The following is a 21,560-nucleotide window of genomic DNA, read 5'->3' on the forward strand; positions in this document are numbered from 1 at the left end:
TTGATGATGTTGAAATTTGAATGTTTGTATGGGTAAATTATCAAAAGCAACCTGTACATGTAACCATATGCTTTCAATCATACTCGAATAAAAAGACGTAGTTAGTGGACAGCAATGATAACCAGTTGCAAGTGTGGCTTGTACCCATCTGACTACACTAAATATTTTACACAATATGTGTATCCTAAAGGCACAGACGTTTACAGATTAAAAAATTCTTACGCAGATAGGGGACAGGGCCAACTCACCATAATCATAGTTATACATCATCCCTATTGCACATTGAGGAAGGAAAGGAAGGCTGGTATGCCATGCCAGGACAAAAGCAGGTAATTTTAGGTAAAAAGATACTTTAAAGATAAACCTACCTCTTAGTGACCAAACTGTGCAACTGTTCTTTTACAGGAATAGAAGTTAGCCCTAGTCATGATCAGCTTTACCAGCCCTAAGATAAGTGCATTTCATTGCAATAACAGTAAACATGGAACTACTGTTACCCAAAATCCGAGTGAACATCCTTTATAAAGTATATCTTATCTTCCAAACAACATTTTGATTACATGTACACAGTACATGTAAATGTCAGTTGGAGAATCTATGCTAAATGGTATACTGATCAGTTTGCCAAACAGCTAGAGCGCAATATAATGTTGTCTTGCTATGATGTGTTTTCATATTGAATCCAGCTCAGCTATTTGGTAATATCATCTGTGAGTTGCTTTTATAGGAAGACAGTAATGGTAATAACACACACAGTAGGAGATTCAATACTTTCTAATTATGGAGTGACTTTGAACTCAAATGCCCAAAACCACCCGATGAGAGAGATGATTACACTTGCAAGGATTGGTAATTTAGTATTCACTCCCACGCACAGTCGTCTTCTAGATAACCAGAACATTTAAAACTTTTTTTTAAATACTCTTTTCTTAAACATTAGAAACTTTCATTTACAGGATAGCAGTAGACAGAATGCAAATATACAGCAGTTGATACACATTGATACCATGTAATGTACACATGCTCATGGGAGAAGTCTGTAAGTGCCAATTTAAAGTGCCAAAATGTTGGTGCTGTGTGTAACTCTCCTTGATAGCTATGGTACAACTGCAAACGGGTTGTAAATACTTGGAACGTTGCTAAAGAGGTCTTTACCAATCAATGGTAAAGGTTGTCCCGATCATGATTACCACACAATGAATATTCTAAAGGTCGGAGGAACCCTTCTCACTAGGCTCTTGATCATCTTTCTCCCCACTGCTCTTTGTTTCTTCCCTATCTGTGCCAGGTGTCGGATTTACATCAGCCTGGGGAACGTCTGGCTTCACTTCCTTGCTCTTTTCAGATGTAGGAGCCACCTTCTTACTGCTGTCAGCAGTAGCAGCAGCAGACTCTTGCCTGCTCCCATCAGGACTGGCAGCAGCTGCAGACTCCCCTTTGGTGTTCTCTTCTGAAGCTGCTGCAGCCTGGCCCTCGGCTGGAACTCTCTTGGCAGCAGTTTTCTTGTCTTCCTCGATCTGTGCCTCGATCCTGGCATGTTCCCTATGAACCAGCTCTTCCAGCTCCTCCTGTGAAGTAAAGAGGGGAGAAATGTCACCGGAAAGACAGGAATGCAATAGTTATTGAGAGTTAGTCAAGCCCTGTTAAGTGCTGATAATTAGACTGCTGCTTTTCTCATGTATTTTTCATCTCAGGAACGGCTAATATTGATAATATTGTACAGGCATGTTTTGTCTTCCTGATGTACAGGACAGAAAAAGTTGAATTTTTGGAGATGGAAAGGTATAGCCATAACGGAAAATACCATATCATTTGAAAAATCATAAAAAATCATACAAAATGATAACCTTTAAGACTTAAAGAAATTAATATTTTCAATACTGATATAGTGTTATGTCAGCATTAAATTGAAGTACTGAACACACCTTCCATCCAAGTAGCTCAGCCAGAGCTTTGCAACCATCATCACAATCTCCTAGCCAGGCAACATCCCTGCAGGAACAAAGAAGAATCTGTAAAACTGTATTTATACTTACTCACTACATAAACAACATAACTTAACAAGGTTTCTTCAAGGTTTCTCAATCATTACATAAACAACATAATTCAACAAGGTTTTTTCAACTTTGAAACAAGTTTGTTGTAGTACAATTTGGGTGATCTACATGTATTCCCCCACACTCTCACCTGTAGTTGTTCTCAGAGTCAAATTCCATGCCTCCACCAAAGCCCAGCATCCTCATAATGGGGTCAACCTGTAACACAGAAAGGCAAAATTTATCAAAGAACAGCTTTGGGAGCCTGGGTGTCATCCTAGTTAGTTTACCGGGGCTCCCATACTCTCTCCTGATCAAAAATTGGTTAGGGGAGAGTATGGGATCCCGGTAAACTAACTAAGGATGGTACTCAGGCTACAGGTTTGGTAGTTGCTAGGTAAAATACTGAAATACTTTCATGAATTCTTTAACACTTAGTTTCCTGAAAATGACAATCTTAATATTACACATTATCTGAATAGGATCATCAAGAGCTTATATTGGTTGTTTGCAGCTGAACTTGAAATTACAAAGTGCTGCGTGGATGTTTAGGATCATAGTACTTTTAAAAAGTATAATTGCAGATCTTTTGCAGCTCTTCTGTATCTGTATCTGTATCTGTATCTATATAGCCGGTATAACCGCCATCAGGCGTAACACACCAGCTTCGCAGGCACGCGGCGCGGCAGCAGCTGGTCACATTACACCGAACGGTCTGTTACACCTAGTCTTTGCATATCTGACTGCAACCGTTCTTTAAAGCTACTTAGTGATGAAGCTCCTACAGTACTTGATGAAAACGAGTTCCATTCTACTATGGTTCTCGGGAAATACGAATTTTTGAACACGTCAATCCTTGGCTGATAACTCTGGTACTTAAAAGCATGACTATTTCTTGTCCTCTTCTGAGCTGGCATTAGATACTTATCAGTCGGTACGTCCACAAGTTTATTAGTCATCTTGTACATCATGCAAAGTCTGGACATTGTTCTCCTGTCCTCAAGTGACATCCAGCTCTTGAACAATCATCGAGCCTAAAAGTGCTGTGACTGTAAGAAGGACAGTTTAGGACAACCTGGCACCTTAACAACTCTGCACCTAGCAAGTTATGACAAGTCAGCACCATGCCTAAGACAGCTTCCAAATGTTTCAGTAAATCTCCATCAAGAGGATGTCTAACTCTAACCCTAACTCTAATTCTAACTCAACACTAATTCTAAGCCTAGCCTTAACCATAATCCCAGTCGTTCCGGGCATGGAGTCAAGTTGTCCTGATTGACTCAGGGCCAAATTGTCCAGGTGCAGAGCTGTCCTGATACCTTACAGGAAGAACAGTTGAGGACAAGTACCGGTGAGGGGGTGATGCCAAGCTCCACATCAGGCAGCTCAGGTTTAATCATAGCAGCAAGCAGCCGGTAGGCGAAGGACCCATACCTCAATTTTCCATACCCCTAAACAAGGCCAGAACACCCAGAATCACTGCACATGTACAGCAACCACTGTGTCAACAGTTCCCCCTCACACATCCAAATGTAGGTGATTTAGAGTATGGATGTGATTCAAACCAACATGAGAGTGACAACTGGGAGAAGTTGCCTTGCAATGGATGGCACTTCGGTACCTTTTTGTCATTGGGAGAAGTTGACTTGTAATTGGAAGGTACTTCAGTACCTTTTTGTCATTGGGAGAAGTTGACTTGCAATGGATGGTACTTCGGTACCTTTTTGTCATTGGGAGAAGTTGACTTGTAATTGGAAGGTACTTCAGTACCTTTTTGTCATTGGGAGAAGTTGCCTTGCAATGGATGGCACTTTGGTACCTTTTTGTCATTGGGAGAAGTTGACGTGCAATGGAAGGCACTTCAGTACCTTTTTGTCATTGGGAGAAGTTGACGTGCAATGGAAGGCACTTCAGTACCTTTTTGTCATTGGGAGAAGTTGACTTGCAATGGATGGCACTTCAGTGCCTTTTTGTCACTGGGAGAAGTTGACTTGCAATGGATGGCACTTCAGTACATTTTTTGTCATTGGGAGAAGATGACTTGCAATGGAAGGCACTTCAGTGCCTTTTTGTTGTTGGGAGAAGTTGACTTGCAATGGATGTTATTCAGTACATTTTTTACATTGTGGAGAGAAGTTGACTTCTAATGGAGGGCACTTCAGTACCTTTTTGTCATTGGGAGAAGATGACTTGCAATGGAGGGCACTTCAACACCTTTTGGTCATTGGGAGAAGATGACTTGCAATGGATGGCACTTCAGTACCTTTGACACATTTGTTTCAACACTGCAGTTTTATTTCACTGTTTCAAATTCAACACCATTTGTGCAGTAGACAAGCAGATTGGCCGACAAACATGGTTGGACAGTTCAAGCAGAAGTTGGAACTATGGTAAACGTTCTGTATTTATTGATTTAGTGAGAACAACCATGCTCTATGAATCATCTACAAACTACAGTACATGTATGTGGAATACAGTTGATTTGGGATGTGGGAAGAAATCTCTCCAAATCATCATCCACCCACCTGTCCGCACTTCTCTCTGTTGATTAAAAGTCTGGGGCAGGTCTCTGGGACCCTGGGGCATAACAAAAAAACATTTATGTATTAGTAAGTAAGACACAGTACACAAGTTGTCAGTGTCTACTTCAGATCTAAGGACTATATCTGGTTCAAGTGCGTCAAAGTGTTGCAAGGATCACAAATCTTTTCTTAATAGCAGTATGGTAGAGTAAACCAACATATACACTACAGACATATCATGATCCCTCCACACTTATCAATATAAGTAGGGGTCCATCCTGGTGTGTGTCTGGTCTCTGGGTTGACATCTTGAACAGGTGATAATCACTTGTTATGTCAATCCTTCTGCAGATACGGTAATCTCAATGGATGAATCATGATGTGGCATGAATACAGACCTGTCCACCAGGGAAGCAAAAGGTTGGACCTGTAGCGACGTTCCCATCACAATAAGGAGATCACATCGAGGAAAATCCTGCAAGTTTCAAATAAGTCACTGGATTATTTTATTTGTACCTTTAACTGAATAAAATTGATGAATTATTGCCATGAAATAATGGGCAAGATGTCTGAAAGCAGGAATCATGGTGAAAACTGACAAATCTTCAGTGTAGAGGAAATGTGTTCATTGAAACAACAATCATCACAACAGTGTTACACATGAACTGACAGGTTGTCCCTTAGCAAAGAGAAATAGAGAGATACCTACTGCCAAAACACTGGGGAAGAACTTGGCTGGCATGGCTTCTCCAAAGAACACAATGTCTAATAAAAGGATAAGGCATTATTAGTTGCGAAGCACAACAGAAAAACACTGTGATTAAACAGTATAAGATTGAAAATAGATAAGCACATCTCAATTTTGATGAAATACACACTGATCAAATTGTACCCAATTCTTAAAAACATATCATTCATTACAAAGTTTCATACCAGGCTTGACCACGCCATCACAGTCAGGACATCTAGGGATCTCATCATTGAAGACCTTTTCTGCAACAGAAATGTTAGATAATGTTCACAAACAATTGTCTGACATCAGCATCTTGGTAGTCACAAACAGTATTGACAAATATGGGTAAAACCACCTTGAACTTCACGTAATGGTTGACGGTTGACCTCTTGAAAGCTAATGAAGAATTGCATGGAAACAATGCTGACCTTTGACCCACTCTTGTGTGAACTCCTTTCTACACTCTCCCAGGCAGTGTGCCGTGTAAAATGTCCCATGAGCCTCTATCATCGCCCCTGCTGACACCCCTGCCACTCGCTCCAAGGTGTCGATATTCTGGACATAGAAGAAAGAGATCACACTGTGTGGCACTGTGCAGGACATGACAGTATTACTTTATCTCCAAGCTTATCTTCCAGTGACAAAATCGTAACTGCTGGCCACTGGAAGATCTGCTTGGAGATTAAGTATTATCGGGGACAGACCTACGTTCTGACACCCCTAAGTTCAATGCCCCTATGCTCCATCACCACTACGTTCTGACACCCCTATGTTAGGGTTTAGGTTAAGGGTGTTTCGGAACATACATGTAGGGGTGTAATCGTACAAACATCCTATCAGAATTACTACTTTACTTTTAAAAGTCTGGCACAATAAGCCAATACACATAACTGCAGTGCAATCTGTAGGCTTACCTGGGTAAAATTCCTGAGCAGAAGGTGTTTGTCTGACAGCAGCTTGATGAAATAGTGACACCAGGTTGGCTGGAAAGTAGGAAAAAAATACCATCCAATTACTTAAAACTTCAGGTTCGGGATAAATTTGAGGAGGGAAGTAATTGAATAATGATAAACACTGTCCACATAAAAGGTCACCTTAAACTTTCCGGGGTAAAGTTCCTTTGCAAGAGCAAAGAACGGTTCTGGGTTATCCTGTGATGAAAAGAAAAAAAAAGAAAAGTGATTCACATTCATATCATCATCAGACACATGTTACACAGTTTTAGATAAGGTACCGTGATGAATGAACAATAAACCAAATTTGATAATGATTACTAAAATTGGCAGCATCCTACATTATAAGGACAAAATAACCATACCAACAACCATACTAAGGCTGTGTTTTAATCCCCAGATAATGAGCTATACTGTGCTTAAGCCTAGGTACCTTGAAAAAGCCAATTTCAAAGATGGCCTGAGGATTGGGCAGGTTGTATTTCTGCAGGTTGTCGTACAGACCTGTGCCAGGACTGCGGAAATCAGGGATACCAGCAGCTGGAATGTACGCACAAATTATTCAAAGATGAAAAAAAGGATTTAGCAATTGAAGTACATTGCGTCATTGACTGGGAGGGGGCCAAAGTAATAGACAGAGAGGACAACAGACGCATTTGTTGGATTAAGGAGGCAGTATGGATCAGGAAGTCATCACCAGTGATGAACCAAGACGAGGGGGGATACAAGCTCAGCCATATTTGGGATTACGCTCTAGCTGCAAAAGCGCCACCTACATCTGCTACTTATAGCGGTGAGAAGCAGTACTCCAGTCAGAAGCTCTGAAGAAGGTGTCTGACAGACACCGAAACGTCAGCAGGTGAGATTACCTGGTTGTGTTAAAAGAAACTCCAAATATCCGGTACAACTTCTGCTTTGCATTTTGTAGGTCATGGGTTCAAACCCCTGCCAGGTCATACCAAAGACGTTAATTTTAAAATGATACAAACTGCTTTTTCTGCTTTGTACTCAGCATTTATAAGAAAGAGTATGGTAGCTGAACACACACCACTACCAGTGGACAAGCTCCCTGCTTTTGTGCTAGCACAACTGCGGGGCCCAATGGCTATAGAAACAGAGATGGGCACCATCATATACACCAAAAGATTTGAGAAGGATTTCAACAAACTAATATAATGGTACAAGTCAAGAACTTACATGTAGATATGCCTGCTCCAGTCAGGACAATTATATTTCTACCTGCAAGGCAAAGACAGAAAAGACAATCAGCACCTTTTTTTAAACAGTATAACAACTAAACAGTGTAGTTACAGTAACAAAATATTTCAATGGACTTCATACAAAAAAACTTTCTAACCAAAATTCCATAGCACATACTAATACTAATGACCATGGAAGGGGAAAATCTATAAATAAGGACGACCACATAAGAGACGGCTTTTTAACATAACAGAAGACTTCCACTTCCTCAACCTACACAGTGTTGACACACAGAACAGAGGTACCTGGCAGTCTGCCATTAAGCCACAACATCTACATTGTATGTAAAACCACGTCTAACCCTCGCAAGACGGGGAACAACAGATGATAAACCGGAAAGTGAGTGTGAGTCAGTGAGTACAGTACAGTACTTACACTTGCCATCTCTGATGTACTTTGCGATCCCTTCCACAGTAACCTCATCCAACACCTGCTGCGGTCGGGGGGTTTCCTCCTCCGCCTCCCGCTCCTGAGACAGATTCAGGGTCCTGGAGAACAATCTCCTAAAGTACTCCACTGAAAGAAAGAGATACGGAGAAACTCATGAACAAATGTCACTGACTAATACAACCTGCATTTCAACCTCAAGACACACAAAGAACATCCTCCTATTAGGTATTTTTTTTTTTCAAAAGGTAAAAGTAAAAAGAACATTTTCCCCTAGTCTGCAGCTGTCAGTGGTATTGATAGTGGTTTAGCAACTGATGTTACATTCCATAACTGAAGAGACTACCCTAAAGATTCATAAATAGATGAATATGATATGAGAAAAAGATTAATACAGAGAGGAACTCATGAGGAAAAGAGGATCTGACATGATCTGGTGACTTACTTTGCTCTGCCTGTTCCTCAGCACTTTTTTCCTAAGAAAAACAACAAAATACTAGTCAATATGGAAGCAAACTAATTTGACTCTGATCGTCCTCTTCATTGGAAAAAAATAATTAAGCAAACAATTGCAAGATAGAGCATCCAAGTAATCATGTGGTAAAGTTGTAATGATGGACTTACCTGAGTGGAGCTCTCTCCTGTAGCTGCAGCACTCTCTGACTCTGATGCTAGGGAAAATGTGCAACATTTTTGTGATCCATATGGTTAAGGCAGTCTGTTTCTATTAATACACTTACAAATAAAATGTGCCAATGACCACTGCCCTTACTCAATTACTTTGGCCCTTTTACAAATGTGGACACAGTCATGATCAAGTGTTGTTCCTGTGAAAATGATCTATTCGATTGTTCATATTACCTTTGCTGTCACCCTCTGCTTCAGACATTGAACTGAGTTAACAAATTCTCCCCAGTCGCCTCAACTCTTCAAGATGCTCTGGCCATTGGTAACAGGATATGGTTGAAAGAGAAGAAAAAATTCTCAAGTTAACTACGTGCACATCAACAGGTCGTAAAGTAACACTAAGCATTGCAAGAAAGCTGTGTAACTACTAGCCGTGGCGACTATCGAAGGGAGTTTTTGCTTGATATAATATCAAGCAAAAACTCCCTTCGTTAGTCGCCACGGCTATGTAACTACCGGTAACAATGGTATGAAGATTTTTGGAGAAAAAGATGAAAGTGAAACTGATTCAGTTGATGACATCAGACATCAGCCAGGTGATGATCCCTGATCCTGCAGTGTGATGTCAGCTTTCAACTTCTGCCTGGATCATCACAAAACAGAGCATGAAACTTGAACTTGAAGTACCACAAGTACAGCAAGAATAACAGCAAGTGGTACTCACATCCGGATCCTACTTCAATATATGTAAGATGCGTGCGGCTGTTTTGCTTTGAAAACCTACGTGTAAACTAGAAAGGCAACATTTGCGAGCAAATACAGCATGTTTAGCCATGCTCCTCGCCATGCAAAAAATGGACTCTCCCCAAATAACAATGGACCATTCTAAAATACTTGCACTAAAAAAATGAATCACCCCAGTCCAAAACTGAGTCTTCCAGTAGCACCTCAACACAATATGGACCAGTCCACAACCATATCCACTAATTGATTAACACTTCTGCTAAAGAATGGACTTTTTCATAATCATTCCAGCTCAAAATTGAAAGAAATAATTAAAGAATCCTCCCCTTGCAAGAATGGGATATTCCGTGCCATTTCCATGTAAACCAGTCGAAAAATATCCGCTGAAAATTACACTCTTGCGCATAATCAACCCAGTTCAAAATTGAATTAAAAAAGATCAGCCCCAGGGAAGAATGAAGTTTTCCATAGTATACATATGAAGATTTGACAGGAGACGAAGGAAATGACCAAAAACAACATATTTGGGTCAATTCAAAGTCACCGAGAGGGTTTTAATATAATATTTGTAATATGTTTGAACTATTTTGATTAAAAGAATGTCTAAGTCACAACAGTTCTAAAGTGTTCAAACAATTAGAATTGAAACTTATAACATGTTTGAACTCATTTCACATACGTTGGAAACATTTCGAACGTAACTACACAAAAATCTCTTTATTTAGAACAGTTTCAAACCATCTATCCAAATGTTTCAATGTTCGAACAATTTGTAACAAAAGATTTTCACAATTGCCCTCATAAACGAAGGTGCTAAGTCCTCCTGTGTGTTTCTGCCTATTTTCGGTGGCCGCGCTAGACCACCAGCGGATTTGTTTTGACGGAGCGTCACCCGCGCGCGACGATGTACACTGTTCGGCACCGCTAATATCCGGCATTTTCCCGCTCCAAAACACTCCACAAGACCCACGTTTTTAGTGTTTTGCCTCTTGTGCAACACGATTCGATTTGCATTACTAACGGGACGAAAATGATAGAAAAAATTCACCCCGTCCCGGCGTCCGTCCCAAAAACATGAACGACATGAAAATATATTTTCTTACAGATTCAATCACAAAAATCAACAGCATGGGATTCCAAATTTTCGCAACGGCCGACCATTTATCATGGTTGAACTTCCTTCCAAGGCGTGCGATAGATAAACATTCCCGGCACATAATAGTCACTAGTACCAGACTAACGCAAGCTCATGATGATAATAGGGAGAAAGTTTGTCAGTGAAGTTTGGCCACCAGAGGGTACATTCATTTAACGTTACAAGCTAGCGCAAAGGGGCGAATCATTGACCTTACCGGGGACTGACTCTACTGGCCTAATCATTCCTTTTTTGCCGAATTCTACGATCCATACGCCCGTACGTAGGACATGTAGGAAGGCACCGCCTACCACCCGCCTTTGATCATGTATGAAGTCGGCGGCAGAGAGAGATCATCAATCAATTTTGACAGGAGTGTCGCGCCAGTCTGAGGAGAAACGATCTCCCGTGTTGTGTTGAAGAATTTGGAGTTTGAAAATATCTGGAATAACTAATGCTAGAATAAACATTCACAAAATCATTGATTTAACTTGTTTTCTGTTATAAAATTTCCTAAACTGCAATTTAACCACTGAGTTTAAGGGAACATGGTGTTTTCCCGATAATCACGTTAAATGTTTATGTCCGGTCTTTCCTCCTCGTAAGCAAACTTCAAGCTTGGCCAGGTGCAAGGCACTCGGGGTCAATGACCTGTAGGTCATATGTAGTATTGAAAGTGACAGAAGTGGCAAATATTGTCAAGAATGCCCAAAATAAATCGTTTTGAATATATGTATGCCAAAAATGGGAATGTAGTCCTTTAAATATTTGTTCAAGCCACATATACAGCAAATTTCAGGTCATTCGGTTGAAATACAAGGGCGCAGGAGGCCAAGATATGCTAAAAATAGCCTAAAAACCTCAATAAAATCACTTTCAAGGTCAATATCAAAAAAAGGAAAAGAACGTACATTGGTTTTTGCCTACATTACCTCTGTACCAAATTTCAGGTCATTTGGTCAAAAAATGACAGAGATGAATCGATTTGAAGATTTGACAGGAGAAGAAACATGAGAGAAAACAATATGTTGAGCCATACTTATGGCTAAACATAACAAGGAGAACAATCACCACAAAACCACTCTGGGACTCTGGACCTCTGAGACTTTAAACTGAACTTTAACCTTTTATGAACTCTCGTGAACTCTGTGAACTCCTGTTTTGATGACAACAAACGCATCCATTTTTTGTAGGCGAGCGGTACACTTCTCAAATGAGAACCCTTTTCGATCAAAGAACTTTTTTTTAATTTTACAGTAATTTTATTTTTAATGACCTAGCGCTGATGCTGCTTTAATGACCTAGCGCTGCTTTAATAAAACACGAACCTTGGTATTTTTTGTTGGTTGCTGCCATCATTTTTGCCGCACTGCTTGTCGGGAGAAGAAAGCGGGTGTTCAAAATGGCGACGAGCAATGTCGAATTTTACGCTAAACTTCAGCAACTTCAGGGCCATCTACATGCCAGGTATCTATCAAGTGATATCTTAATATGTTACTCAGGCTTTCTAGGCATATTTATTCAGTATTGATTCAGTAAGAAAAGTAGAAGTTGCATGTCGGTTTATCGTTGAATGGGCCCTGGAAACCATGACAACAATTTGACGCTAGAGCTCGAACATAAAACTATTTTATCGATCTGCACTTGAACAAACCTGTAAGTGTTCCTTCTCCGTTATAGCGAAGAACGACGTTTGCAGCTGGAGAGGCAGATGAATTCCTACATGAAGTCGGACAAAAGACTGTGAGTGCTTTTTGATATTTGACTGCCTTTTATAGTTGTATTGTTTTTGTACACAAAATATATCATTTTATAGTGCTGTCTTCTTTTTCTTTCGTACCTTGGTACAGTCTTTCAAAATGAAAAATTTTTGCTGGTTCTGTGTCAGCTATTCAGATTCGTGATAAACAAGCACAAGTGGCCTGTTACTTAAGATTCTTAGTCTTAACTGCTATGAAAAACCGTATAAGAATTTTTAAAGAATGACCTTTAGCAACGCCTGTGCAGACCACATGCATGACTCACATGAAGCAGCATAACAGAGAGAATTTCAAAATGTTTACTTGAGTAGGGCAAGACTAAGGGCAAGTAAGCTGCAGGCCTACTGGACCAAGCTGTGTGAAGACGAACAGAAGAGCCGAGTTCGGAACGAGCAGCTTCTTAAGGACTTCAACAGGGTGGAGAGTCACGTCAGCACGCTGTCGGCCAAGACAGACAGGCTCAGGGAACTCAAGGTGAGTTCTCTTTAAAGGCAAGACCACAATTTACAAATCTCCCCAGAAGTCTAGGCCAAGGTGGTGTTGTAGGTCTGGGGAGGGTGAAAGTAGGCCCAAAATGAGCATTTAGTTTTGCTGAACTCCAATTACCTCAACTCATAAATTGACAAGGTGGCGCTGAGATTGTATCAAGGTGGTGCAGCACCATCACTAGTATTCCATTGCTTTAGGAAGAGCCCTGTCTTTTATTTCAAAACCTGTATACTTTAGCCTAGGTACCACTCTCCGTGGTAACCACTGGCTCAATCGTTTTGCTTGTGGATAGATTTCCATCAGTCAAACAAAATATTCAATATTAAGATGATATCCAAACTACATGTATATGTTTTAGCTGGAATTAGTAGGAGGAATATGATTCTCTCTGTAAAGATATTATCATTGTTGCCATTATTGCTTTTTAAGTTTTTCTGAGGTATGTTTTGTCTATCTCTGTTTCATTTGCAGAAACAGTATGAGGCCCATATAGAGCGATTGTTCCCAAGATGGAGAGAGCAACTTGAGAGAAAGCGACAAGAAAAGGTATGAATGAAAATCTAACAATCTGCTTTCTTATGCAAGAAATTGTGACACAAAGATATGTTTTCTCTTTTATGCTAGGCTGCCTGCCTGTTGCATCAGAATGGTCTCAACTGAACTTTCTGAATAACCTTCTTTCCTGCTTTGAAATAGTGTTGTGTACGCTTCATTCACAGCATAGAGCCCCAAAGACTCAGCCACCCCAGGGAGCAAGCCATGACGCAAGGACTCAGCCAATGGACTATAGACCTCACACTACGGACCCTACAAGAGGACTGTCCTATCCACTCTCTAACTCAGGACCAACAAACAACATGCTACCGGGGCTGCATCAGTCCAGTCCACAACAAGGACAGGCATCACTTGCACTGGCCTACCCAAATATTGGCCCCGTCAGCCACTCTACGCCACATCCCATGCCATACAGTAGTAACGCAGGACCACCAAGGCAGCAAGGTCCAGTTGTGGACAGCATAGACAACTGGACAATGCCTCCACAGCAGCACAGTGGAACTGCACCACAGTGGATGCCCTCACCACAGTCAGCAGATGTCAGCATTCCCCCGCACCCATCAGTAGGCAGAGTTGATTCACAGACCTCATCTGCACATTACCAAGAGCCTACACATGCTGATAGGAGACAGAGAAGCCCTGATGGAGGCTATGAAAGCAGGCGACCAATGGTGAGGTCAGCGTCGTACTCAGAAGAACAGGAAGTAGTAACAGAATATGACAATGCACAGAGAGGCAGGCACAAAGATGATGGCAGTAGAGAAGCTTCTCCTAGAGACCGAGGGAAAGTCAGGCAAGGGCTGAGCCCCAGACAAAGTCACCAGGAGAGAAGGAGGGCAACAGAGGAAGCACCACAAGATGAAGGTGACATAACGCCTGGGAGAAGGAAGACTGATTCTCCTCGGAGAAAGGTGGAGTCTCCAAGGCACAGAACCAATAAACAGCAAGGTATTCCCACTTAGTAGCCTATATTGTCATAACTTGCAAATTAGAATTGTTATTTTGAAAAAGGCCAATTTATAAAGCTGTTGCTGGCACTGTTAATGGAAACACAACTCAGTTGCATTTTCTTTAAGGGTTAGAAAGGTTGTGCTATTTCTCTGTTCTGATTTGCCATTTCAGCTTCTCGTGACATGTCACCGGAAAGAGACTCTCCTCCCAAATTCCCTCCCAACAATGGTGACGACAGTGACATTGACAGTGACCTTCCGCTCAGTGAGAACGGTTACACTAAAGCCAAGACTGGTCCCTCCAGCCCCGTTCCCTACTCCTCCACCAAAGGCAGTCCCACCATGTCCCCAGGACGGGATACCACCTTCCCTCCTGACACACCCAGATCCGCCGGCCGAGACATCAGCTTCACGCCCGAGTCAGTCAGGACCGCGTCCATGACCCCACACGACCTCCCGGATTCACCTCCCTCTCCCGCGTCACCCGATCAGTCCGAACGGGACATACCACTGAGTATGGAGGGGTTGCTGGTGTTGCTGGACATCATTGAAGAGACGTTGCCAAGGTTACGAGGAAGAGGAGGGCTGTATGGAGGAGGTGACTTAGATCCAGAGCTGGCAAGGGAAATCATTGAGTATGTGACCTTTGTTTCTGTCATGTAACATCTAATATATCATCTTCTTTTAGTTTAACACAAGTTTGACAACAACAATATTGGCAAAACTTTGCTCCAATATAGAACATCATCAATTATTTTGCTTTGGATATCATGAACATGAATCTCTGTTGTAATGAAGTGCAGTCCAACCTGTACAAGTGACCACTTCTGCATAAGGATCACCTGGCCAATGTGACCACTTTCTGGTGGTAACTTAAGATGATTATTCCTATTGATACATGAATCCTATCTATAGTGACCACCTGTCCACATAGACCAGATTCCCTGAGTGGTCTTCTTTGGTAGTTTTGACTGCAGTTCTAGACTTCATTAGAAGAATCATGGAGCTTCAACATTTGAGATTAGAAATGCTTTGACTTAATACTGGTAAACTAATGACAAGTATTTGTCCTTTATTTGTCCTTACTGTAACACATTATGCCCTCAGAGATGCTAATTCCGGAGGCAGCCCCCATGACGAGGAACCAGATGTGCTGAGTGCAGTTGTGAGTCAGGAGCTCCCTCGTGTCACCAGTGCTCTGCCTACAGGCTGTCTCCTCACCGACAAGCTGCTGTCTGGGCGCATGGCCCTGGTGGACGACGTCAGTGTCAGGTAATCAACATTTTCAACTATATAAAGCTTTTTCACTAACTTCCTATAACATCGAAGCAAGCAGGTACAAACCTCAAAACATCTGAAAATGCTTAAGCTATGATTGAGTGATATGCAAATACATTGTAAAGACACTAACAAGTTGGCAAACACAGCGATGAATACTCTGTCATAATTTATGATGACTATGGCAAAATAGCTATATCATATGGTATGATATATTCTACTAGATACTATTAATGATTTTGTGACGTTTCATTGGATTCCACCTCTAACTTTATGAACTGGAGAATGCATAAGTATAGTTGACTCTAACTCAGGTGTGTAACTTTGATCATGAGCTTTGCTGATATGAAAGATTCTTGTTAGCCTGTCACAGTGTTTTTGTGAGGATGGAATTTTCTGCTGACCACATACAGATGTATAGTTGTGTACTGTTGTTCACAGGTCCAGCCTGTACTCCCACTCGGTACCCCTGTGGGACCGCCTGGTCCAACACTTCACTCTGCTGGTGCGGCGGGGAGTAATGGAGGCAGAGGACATAGCAGATGTGTTCTCACCACTGTTGGTCAAACCTGGATCCACTCTTGTGCAGAAGGTAGAAAGACATATTCTTCTGCACGCTGTAAAAGCTATAACTGTAAATTCATTTATTTTCACAGGGATAATTGGAGGAGAAAGTAGATTTTTGAGCTTTTGAAGTTCGTGTTTGAAGCAATTTTTTGGTACAGTAGAAAGCACATAATTTATTCACAGTGTGTTGAAAGTTGTAAAAATAAAGACACCACAACATATGATGTTTTTCCTTAGATAACATTGTTCTTTGTATATAACCGAGTGTTATCTACTCAGCCAATGTTTCTGTGCCTGTCTGTCACCTTTCTCAGGGCAATACTACTAGTAATTGGGGTTCTACTTTACACTGTACCGAGATGTTGCTGTAAAGTAGAACCAGTTATGCTAAGGTCCCATTTTCCAAAGTGATGTAAAATATGATGTAAAAGACAACAAAAGACACAAAATTTTTACTCCTAACCATATATTGTGTAGTTTCTTGATAAGCATTTTTTAATTTTTCGTTTTTGCCGGGCCCTGGGTTGGAAATGTGACCGAAGCATTAGTATTGCTCTTGTTTTAAATTTGTTTAGATACTGAACAACACCCCTTAGTTGGGGTAAAGTGTTCTGAGGTCGCCGAAACGTCAGCTAGGTAGATAGTACTTGGTTGTGTATAAAGAAATTTGTAATCCAGTGTTTTAACTTTTACTAACCTGATGAAACTATTCATATACATGTATGTTTGTCCCTGTTTCCCCCCAGGCTGCCGAGCTGCTGGCCATTGTGGTGCAGGGTTGTGCCGGGAACCAGACCCTGGCCGACGACCGGGGCAGCGATGAGTCAGCCACATCATCTGCCTCCCTCCCCATCCCATCCTCCCCTGACCCTCCCCAGGACACTCAGCACAAAACTCCCCCGAAAGTCAACTCAACAGGAAAGAGAGGTACATGTACCAGCTTTACTCCAGACGAATAAACATTAGGTCATATGTACGAGGTATCTAAACCCAGCCTGCCTAAACCAGTCCAAAAGTGTCTTTCAAGGAAGTGTCAGTCTTTTCACATAACAAAATAGCAGTTTCGAATATTAGCAACAACTTTTTGATGTATCAGATCATATTATGACCACCATTGTGCTTCAAGTTTAAAAAATGAAACAGCAGGCACTCAAAATACCTCAAACATACTAGTGTACTATATAAGCTATACTTTTTCTCTGGACTCCTGATGCTAAAAGAAGAGTTGAATGTTCTTATGTCACCCGAAAGAAACTTATTGAATCTGAAACAAACTAGGTCAAAGAGGACCTGACTGAAAGTACAGTAGGAATGACAAAATGTACTGAAGGATGAAACTCTAAAGAGGATGAACAATGATGATTATCTATTCTTGTCTTGCAGCTCCCAGCAGGGACACAGAGGAAAGTGATGAGGATGGAGACAGCTTCTTTGACAACAAGGTCAATCTCACAGGTCTGTCAGCTTCTACTGCTATGTAGCTTCTACTGAAAGTTTCCTTTAATTTCACAACCACTTTATCCACCATACATCTTATTTATACACCTTATAAGCCTTGAATAACCTGAGTTTGTTTACATGTCTGATTGTTTATGTGTTATGCCAGAGGGTAGTTGATCAATTCAGATTCTGATTTGAGACTACACTATGGATCTGTTCGGTTGTGTCTCATAATCATGAGTAGAAATGATTAAAATTTCTTGATTCATTGATGTTAGGTTTGAAATTTACACCTTGTAGCTTTAATGAAGCCCTCCTGCAAACATGAAGTAAGGTAAAGAGGGCTCTTGGAAGTAGATTTATATGTTCATGATTAGCTTGTGTTCAATCATAATGGAATGACCCAATCTTATGTCTGTATTGTGTTTCTAATGCATGTAAGATGGACAAGGGATGACTATAGATTTGGATGTGAAAATCTCTCATGAGGATGGTAAGTCTTAGATCCCATTAGAGGTAGATGGCTGCTTTGCTCTGGTAGGTAGTCTGATCTATGTAGGGAGTAGTTTGTGAGAGTCGTGACTTGTAGGTCTTTAGGACTGTTATGGTAGGGCACCTACCCTACAGCTATTTTGTTACCACACTTCCTCTCTCCATTACAGCAGTCATTGCTTTCACCCTTCCCCCACTTAGATATGGAACTGGAGTGAAAAATATTTTCTAATTGTGGATTTCTGATTAAAAATTTCGGTCTCTCTCTTCCTACTAATTTGTTTTCAGATTGAAATTACTTGTGCCAAATTTTCTGTATTTCTTTATTTGGTGACAACATTTCATTCTAAAGTTTCTCGACCACAAGTGATGTCACTTATCCAAACTGCCTTTTATATTGGTTAACAAAGTTCTTTATTCACAGCCAAAGACTTATTACCTAACCCATATTTTGGTGACCGACTGTGCAACTGTAGCTGCAGTGCAAAGTAGAACCAGTCGGTATTGCACAGTGGAAGGTAGTAACTCTTTGGTTGTGTACAAAGAACTTTGTTACCCACCTGATGAAACTATTCATGGATGCTGTGTATATTGCCCAGACACGGCTGCCTACCAGAGCCTGATGCGCAGCAGCCTACAGCAGCAGCCTGCAGCAGAGGTGTCTGAGGAGGAGCTGGAGGGGGACAGTGATCTGGAAGGAATCGAGGCTGCACTGTCGCCTCATCCAACCTCTTCAACTGTCAGGTAGCACAGAAGTCTTTTTTGATAAGGTTCATAGGTTGGACAAGACATGTGCACTCTGAGAAATTTGTCGTAATTGGGATATTGGCCAGTATTTCTATTTGAGTCCATATAGACCGAGAATGGGGAAAACAGCCTTGTCTGTTGAGCTTGGTGTGTGTTTGTATACAGTTTGTATACACATATACTTATTTCTGCTAGTTGTATGCCAATGCAATGGTATCAATGTTTTCATGTGTCTTTTTCATGTGATTGCTTACTCACAGAGGTGGTAACCTGGGACTAAACCTCAGCCATGACGGCTCACTAGACCATGACAGCCCAAGAAGACGCAGCGGCCCCACTTCCCCGCGATCACCGCTCCACAGACAGCCATCCCACGACGACAGCTCGGTCTCCTCCTCCCCCACCCAGTCCCCCCGCTCCCCCGCAGGCTACGTACCCACCGCCATGGAGAGGAGCACCAGATCCATGGGTTCCACTGGCACCGAGGGCACAGGGACGGGCCCAAAGAGGCCGAAAGGTGCAGATATTTACCATATGAACGAGGCCCAGTGTGGAAAAAAGATGTGTACACTCTCCTGTAGCCTGATAAATTGTGCTTATGGCAGTCTGCCCAACTTTGGCCGGCCTCCCTATAGCCATGGACAGCAGTGTTTGCGTTACACAGGCTAACTCTCCTGTTGCCTGCTATAACTGAACTGAACATACTCTCAGCTCTGTCCCTTTTTTAAATTCACTTATACAGTCTGCACATGTAATGATTTACTGATGTGTGACAACTTGTGGACAAGTTTCTACCGCTGCATTTTGGATATGTAACTGAATCCTATCAAGTACACGTATTACCACGTTTTGATGGGTACTTTTCAAGTAATCTTTTCACAATTGTGCAACTGCAGTTTAAGAGGTAATAGTGACTTGACTGCTTAACACCAATTACTGACAGAATTGACTCAGATCATAAAATCTGAAAGTATCTGAATAGTTTCATCAGGTTGGTAAATCACTGGTTAACTAAGTCCTTTGTGCATAAATGTAGCTCCAGCAATGTGAATGTGATCCCAACCATGTTGATCGATGATGAGGGAGGCTAGAAACTCAGTCACGTCTGGAACGTACTCTTCACACTGCAGCATCATTTTGATGTACAGGACACACAGAGAAGGATGTTTTTAGAGGAGTCTAACCAGAGGTGTGTTCTCTCCTGCAGGTTTCTGGGGAGAGTCGGACGATGATGTTGATGACCTGGCCATCAGCACAGGGAAGCAGGACCAGTCAGGGGAGGACGATGACTTCGACTTCTACGGTTAAACTGCCCAGCACAGACCCTCAACCATTAGAGCAGGGCTGTCTCCAGGACCCATCCCTCCATCCGGGACAGAAATTTTACTTGTTGGGACAGAAAAACAAATTCCACCACCAGTCCAAAATATCCAAATATAATGACATGACATTGATGAAAATGTATTTTTGACTGATTTAACAACGAAAATTAACAATAGTATGGGCTCCCAAACAATGAGTGGGATGGAAAAAAAATGTAGCTGGAGATGGCCCTGGACCATCTTACAGTTTTCGTCAGCATGTATTTGTTTTCATTGAATATTTGACAGTTCATTGCCTGACTGACCCGGGTCAGGTAGCCAAGGATGATGGTGGAGGCTTCTTACAGAGATATGGACAACAAAAGCTTTGAGGATCTCACCTTATTGTAAATTCTATGGGATAAAAGTTATGCCACTCAGCTGACAGGGCTTTGTAAGTTAAAAACAATTGCATACATGTTCAGAACTGGTGCAATGGCCTAGTGGGTAGAGTGTTCGCCTTGCATACGGTAGGTCGTGAGTTCGAACCCCGGCCAGGTCAAACCAAAGACTCTAAAAATGGTACATACTGCTTTCTCTGCTTAGCACTCAGCATTTGGGAAAGAGTATGGTAGTTGAACACACACCACTACCAGTAGACTAGCCCCCTGCTGTAGTGACTTGCACAAAGTTGTGTGGCCCAGGGCTGCCGAAACGGAGATGGGCGCCGCCTTATGCACTGTCTGGTGCGGGGAGGACTTTAACTTTTTAACTCAGTATCATTTTAACATGGTGAAACATGGTTAACAAACATTGGTTTGCTGGAAACATGACTGATAACTTTTCATACTACATGTATTCTTAAAAAGTCCAGACATTCATCATATTCCAACCTGGTCAGGCATTGTGGTTGGCTGGCATCCATCCTGTGAAGCCAGCATCCTTGTTTGCAGTTTAGCCATGGACAGATAGGTGGTGCTGCTGAGATGCTGTCATTAATGAAGTTGTAGAAAGTTATGTTTTCTTGAACTGTCCTTTTTCAACCATGACATGATAGTGAAATATCAACAATAGAGTTTGTGATACAAAGGTGATCTTTTTGAGGTGAGAATTCAATTTTTGATGAATAAAAAACAAACAGGTTTTTGACATTGGAATACATGATGTACATGTCCTACTTAAAGCTTAACTTTGCCTGACCAAAATACAGTAAAACATCACCATTCATTAGCATACCAAGTATACTGACAAGCTGGTTTCTAACACAACACATAAAGTCATAAATACCAATCTTTCAACTCTATTATAAACTTCAACGACCTCATACCTTCTTCAAATGATCCTAACCTGTAGGACTGATCATGACCTAACATGAAGCTTTCTTGTTGATCATGAAAGTAAAGTCCTCATTTAGTCAGACACCTATCACTCAAAAGTTAAGGCCATAGCATGTCCAGATCACAACTTCAAGATATGAAAACCAGAAGTTCTGCTGCAGTACCATGGCAAGTCGCCAGGTGGTTCAAAATCAAATAATTTCCAGATTTTGTCACACCCTACCAAAATATGAAACCAATCCATCCG

The 21,560-nt window shown here is 41.5% G+C and overlaps 2 protein-coding genes across 5 annotated transcripts; one reads left to right on the top strand and one right to left on the bottom strand.

Moving 5' to 3' along the window:
* Nucleotides 1–758: 758 nt before the first annotated feature.
* Nucleotides 759–11,749, bottom strand: LOC136433768 (NAD-dependent protein deacetylase sirtuin-2-like). 3 transcript variants are annotated; one of them, XM_066426259.1, is made up of 18 exons: nt 11,469–11,749; nt 8,753–8,830; nt 8,516–8,562; nt 8,337–8,367; nt 7,880–8,020; nt 7,442–7,483; nt 6,678–6,784; nt 6,386–6,442; nt 6,206–6,274; nt 5,720–5,846; nt 5,492–5,551; nt 5,268–5,323; nt 4,957–5,033; nt 4,562–4,613; nt 3,386–3,487; nt 2,188–2,255; nt 1,926–1,992; nt 759–1,568 (listed from the first exon to the last, which is right to left on the bottom strand). In XM_066426259.1, exons 2-18 carry the CDS (start codon nt 8,778–8,780, stop codon nt 1,206–1,208), a joined length of 1,494 nt encoding a protein of 497 aa, XP_066282356.1. In that variant the 5' UTR covers nt 8,781–8,830; nt 11,469–11,749; the 3' UTR covers nt 759–1,205. The 3 variants fall into 3 exon arrangements, with proteins under 3 accessions (XP_066282356.1, XP_066282357.1, XP_066282358.1); XM_066426260.1 differs by lacking the exon at nt 11,469–11,749 and adding an exon at nt 9,243–9,266; XM_066426261.1 differs by lacking the exon at nt 3,386–3,487 and having other exon boundaries at nt 11,469–11,660.
* Nucleotides 11,733–21,133, top strand: LOC136433762 (centrosomal protein kizuna-like). 2 transcript variants are annotated; one of them, XM_066426251.1, is made up of 14 exons: nt 11,733–11,864; nt 12,078–12,140; nt 12,469–12,631; nt 13,118–13,192; nt 13,366–14,149; nt 14,324–14,786; nt 15,259–15,423; nt 15,871–16,021; nt 16,743–16,923; nt 17,380–17,451; nt 17,879–17,929; nt 18,528–18,672; nt 18,936–19,192; nt 19,883–21,133. In XM_066426251.1, exons 1-14 carry the CDS (start codon nt 11,800–11,802, stop codon nt 19,981–19,983), a joined length of 2,736 nt encoding a protein of 911 aa, XP_066282348.1. In that variant the 5' UTR covers nt 11,733–11,799; the 3' UTR covers nt 19,984–21,133. The 2 variants fall into 2 exon arrangements, with proteins under 2 accessions (XP_066282348.1, XP_066282349.1); XM_066426252.1 differs by lacking the exon at nt 17,879–17,929.
* The last annotated feature ends 427 nt before the right edge of the window (nt 21,134–21,560 follow it).

The sequence above is a fragment of the Branchiostoma lanceolatum genome, chromosome 4 (genome assembly GCF_035083965.1).
Source record: "Branchiostoma lanceolatum isolate klBraLanc5 chromosome 4, klBraLanc5.hap2, whole genome shotgun sequence".
In the NCBI taxonomy this organism is placed as follows: Eukaryota; Metazoa; Chordata; class Leptocardii; order Amphioxiformes; family Branchiostomatidae; genus Branchiostoma; species Branchiostoma lanceolatum.

Excerpts from the sequence above, each read along its gene's own strand:
- LOC136433762 (XM_066426251.1), top strand. The coding sequence starts at position 11,800 with ATGGCGACGAGCAATGTCGAATTTTACGCTAAACTTCAGCAACTTCAG. Across the intron at positions 14,787-15,258 it reads CTGGCAAGGGAAATCATTGA|AGATGCTAATTCCGGAGGCA; the intron begins GTATGTGACCTT and ends TTATGCCCTCAG. Across the intron at positions 18,673-18,935 it reads CCAACCTCTTCAACTGTCAG|AGGTGGTAACCTGGGACTAA; the intron begins GTAGCACAGAAG and ends GCTTACTCACAG.
- LOC136433768 (XM_066426259.1), bottom strand. The coding sequence starts at position 8,780 with ATGTCTGAAGCAGAGGGTGACAGCAAAG. Across the intron at positions 5,324-5,491 it reads TGATGGCGTGGTCAAGCCTG|ACATTGTGTTCTTTGGAGAA; the intron begins GTATGAAACTTT and ends TCCTTTTATTAG. Across the intron at positions 1,993-2,187 it reads GACTCTGAGAACAACTACAG|GGATGTTGCCTGGCTAGGAG; the intron begins GTGAGAGTGTGG and ends TTGTTCCTGCAG.